General features: G+C 41.1%; 1 protein-coding gene across 1 annotated transcript in view; it reads left to right on the top strand.

Annotated features, from left to right (window-relative positions):
- The window catches only part of HSPA4 (heat shock 70kDa protein 4), a 13501-nt gene extending 10230 nt beyond the window's left edge, over positions 1 to 3271 (top strand). The window contains exons 13-18 of the mRNA XM_009331393.1: positions 1 to 5; positions 461 to 607; positions 1638 to 1745; positions 2060 to 2179; positions 2582 to 2743; positions 3015 to 3271. The exon at positions 1 to 5 is cut by the window's left edge and continues 127 nt beyond it. Coding sequence (XP_009329668.1) covers positions 1 to 5; positions 461 to 607; positions 1638 to 1745; positions 2060 to 2179; positions 2582 to 2743; positions 3015 to 3215 — 743 coding nt within the window. The 3' untranslated portion in view covers positions 3216 to 3271. The remainder of the gene's footprint in view (positions 6 to 460; positions 608 to 1637; positions 1746 to 2059; positions 2180 to 2581; positions 2744 to 3014) is intronic.

Raw genomic sequence — 3271 nt, 5'->3', positions numbered from 1 at the left:
TCTTACTTGACCAAGCTAAAAATTTCACTAGTTGATCTCCAGAGATTTTGCTGTTCACTAAACACAGTTAATGTTCAAGGGTGATCAAGGAAAGGGGGGGGGGAAAGCAGTTTTTTGTGAGGTGAACAACAGTGCCTCATGGAGCCAAAGTATATTATTATTGTTAATTGAATGCTGTAACTTTTACTGAAGAGGTGTTCTGCAGGAAAGCTAGTTCACAAGGTGACTTAGTTCCAAAATCAGGTGCGGTTACAAGGTACTCGACGGCTGCTACCGTCAGGGTGAAGGTTCCTCAACTGGAACAAGACTGTTCTGTGCTGTATTGGATATCCCACCAAAACTGAAATCAGTTTTTCTTCGTGCGCTTGTGTTTAGAACAGTTCTGTAAACCACAGTATTTAAAAAAGCTTAGTCAAACTTAAGCCTCTGCTAACAAGGTATCCTGGCTCTTTAGCCAACTAATTTGATAACTTGTTCACAGGGTAAAATGATAATGCAGGATAAGCTAGAGAAAGAGAGGAATGATGCCAAGAATGCAGTGGAAGAATATGTGTATGATATGAGAGACAAACTCTGCGGTATCTATGAGAAATTCGTTAGTGAAGATGTAAGTATTTCTGGCTTGATTGTCTTCTACTATATTTTGTTGCAATGAACAGTTGTATTTTATTAACCTTTGACCTGTATCAGATACTGTGTTTACTTAGACTGTATTTTCAGACTTTAAATTTGGAGAAACAGCTTTTAACCTTTCTGGCTATGAAGATAACCTTCTAAATGTGGCCCAAGTACAAGCAGATGGTACCCAGGATATACCGTGTGTTCTTTTCCAAAACAGTTGCAGCAATTAAGATGCTATCAGGGCATGTGTTTTCAGACTGAAACAGACTAGGAGCACCTGCACCAGTCATTTTAAGGCAGCCTGTTCTTTCTTGGCTCTTTGTCAGTATTTAGGATTTTTTTAACATTTAAAAAAAAAAAAGAACAAGCCTACCTAAGAACGCAGGAGGTGGGATTAGTCTGACTAAATGTGGGTACCTGTATCTGGACAGGTTGCCTAAAAATCTCTTGGTATTATTAATGAGCTTTCCCTGGTGTACTGAAGGAGTTTGGTGTGTAATTAATATAATTCTAAGTTAGATGACTACACTAGTCAGATGAATCACTCCAAACTCTTGACTAGATCTCCAGTGATTATAACGGGAGCCTTGCCAGCCAAGGTGTCTGTAGAGCCTAGATACCTACATCAGAGCTAAAATTGGGACAAGTCAAGTGAGACTCATGGCACCTTTGCTAAAGATAAGTTTCACTCTGTTCTCAGACTTGCTCATATAGTGATGATGAAAATGTGAGGGGGGGGTGGGTGGGGGAAGAAGGAAAAAAATAGGCTTTTACATGACAGCATTGATCTAACCGTGGGTGTCAGAGGTGGTTCTTCCTTAGGCCTGGTCTCCACCGTGAAGCCATACTGAAGAATATTTTATTTCTTATTTTTCACTAAAATAAGATAGAGTTTCAGACAGAGTTCTTTACATCCTAAAAATGTAACCCTTCCAGAAAGGTTCCGAGTATCATTTAATACCGTCTGCCATCTAATAGAGTTCTCTCACCTACCTATTTTGTATGGGTTGCTTCAGGATCGAAATAGTTTCACACTGAAGCTGGAAGATACAGAAAACTGGCTTTATGAAGATGGTGAAGACCAACCCAAACAAATTTACATTGATAAATTGATGGAATTGAAGGTAAGTGGTCCTTGCATTCCCATCAGAATTTACTGAATCTAGAGAACTTTGATCAAGCGGGGAGCTGTCTTAGGTCTGCTGATGCAGAGATTAGCACCAGTAACAAACTGCTTGGTTTGCTTATGAAGTAACGAGGAGCAGATCTCCAACAGAGCTGTAACAACACAGGGCTGAGGGAGACTCAGTCCCTCCTGCAAGTGGAGGGAAGAGTAGGAGTTCCACAGGCGTTGAGACATGTTGACGTACCCTGTCAGATCTTGCAGGATCACATGTGGTGCTGCGTGGTCTCTGATACCTGTTGTACTTTGTTTCAGACTCTGGGTCAGCCTATTCAGGCAAGATTTCAAGAATCGGAGGAAAGACCAAAAGCGTTTGAGGACTTGGGGAAGCAAATTCAACAGTACATGAAAACTGTTGATGCATTCAAAGCAAAGGTATTTCCATACTTAATTTCTGGCAAATGCGAGGAAGTGGTACGAATCTCTTCTGAATTTTAAGTAAGCTCCTTTAAAGAAAAAGCTGGTGCGACCTCCTGGCTAGCTTCGGAGTTCTTGATACGTACCATATTTTCAGAAGTGGATGTTGGCTTGAAAATCTGGCAGTTTTTTAATCGGGTGTTGATTTCCTCATGGAGGGATAATGCCAACAGCAGTAGAACTTCAGTTCTCTGGTTACAGAGCTGTGGGTGATCAGCTTAATTGCTCTGCTAACTACAACAGCCTTCTGGCTGAATGGTCTTTCTGGTATTTTGAAGCTAAAAGTTTGAAGAAGTAAACATGCAATTTAGATGTTCAAAACAAATATCTGCACAGCTACTACTAATTTGGCTGTTCCAGGATGAACAGTACGACCACCTCGATGAAGCAGATGTAGCAAAAGTGGAGAAGAGTGCAAACGAAGCTATGGAGTGGATGAACAACAAACTTAATCTTCAAAACAAGCGCAGTCTTACTTTGGACCCAGTTATAAAAGCTAAAGACATACAAGCTAAAACTAAAGTAAGTCTTTCTACATAATCCACTGAATTTCCATGAATCTTTCTGTTTCTTCATCTAGTTGTTTGTGCCCAGAGGAAAACTCCGAGGCAAGAGATGTATAGTAAAGGACAGTGACTGGGTATTGATCTGTTAAACGTGTATTGGGGGAACATCGGCGGCCAGCTCGAATATCCATCTGGTGTTGTCAAAAGTTAATTTGAGCGACAGGTTAAAGTACAGCTGTTGGTAGATAAGATGCTGTTAGAAATGTTTCTATTTCTGTGTTTTCTAGGAATTGGCAGGTATTTGTAATCCTATAGTCACCAAACCAAAACCCAAAGTTGAACTCCCGAAGGAGGAGCAGAAACCGGCTGAGCCCAATGGACCAGTAGAAGGCCAGGGAGAAGCCAACAGCGGGTCCCAGGCTGCGGAAGAGAGCGCCGCTGCCCCAACAGCCACGGAGAAGAAGCTTCCTGAAATGGACATTGACTGAATTTCAGCACTTGTTTATATTATTGCAAACTACAATAAAGCTTTAAGTTGTCAACT

This window comes from Pygoscelis adeliae, unplaced genomic scaffold (genome assembly GCF_000699105.1).
Source record: "Pygoscelis adeliae isolate BGI_AS28 unplaced genomic scaffold, ASM69910v1 Scaffold108, whole genome shotgun sequence".
In the NCBI taxonomy this organism is placed as follows: domain Eukaryota; kingdom Metazoa; phylum Chordata; class Aves; order Sphenisciformes; family Spheniscidae; genus Pygoscelis; species Pygoscelis adeliae.
The sequence above is the reverse complement of the archived record's forward strand: the minus strand, read 5'-3'. Positions and strand labels throughout refer to the sequence as shown.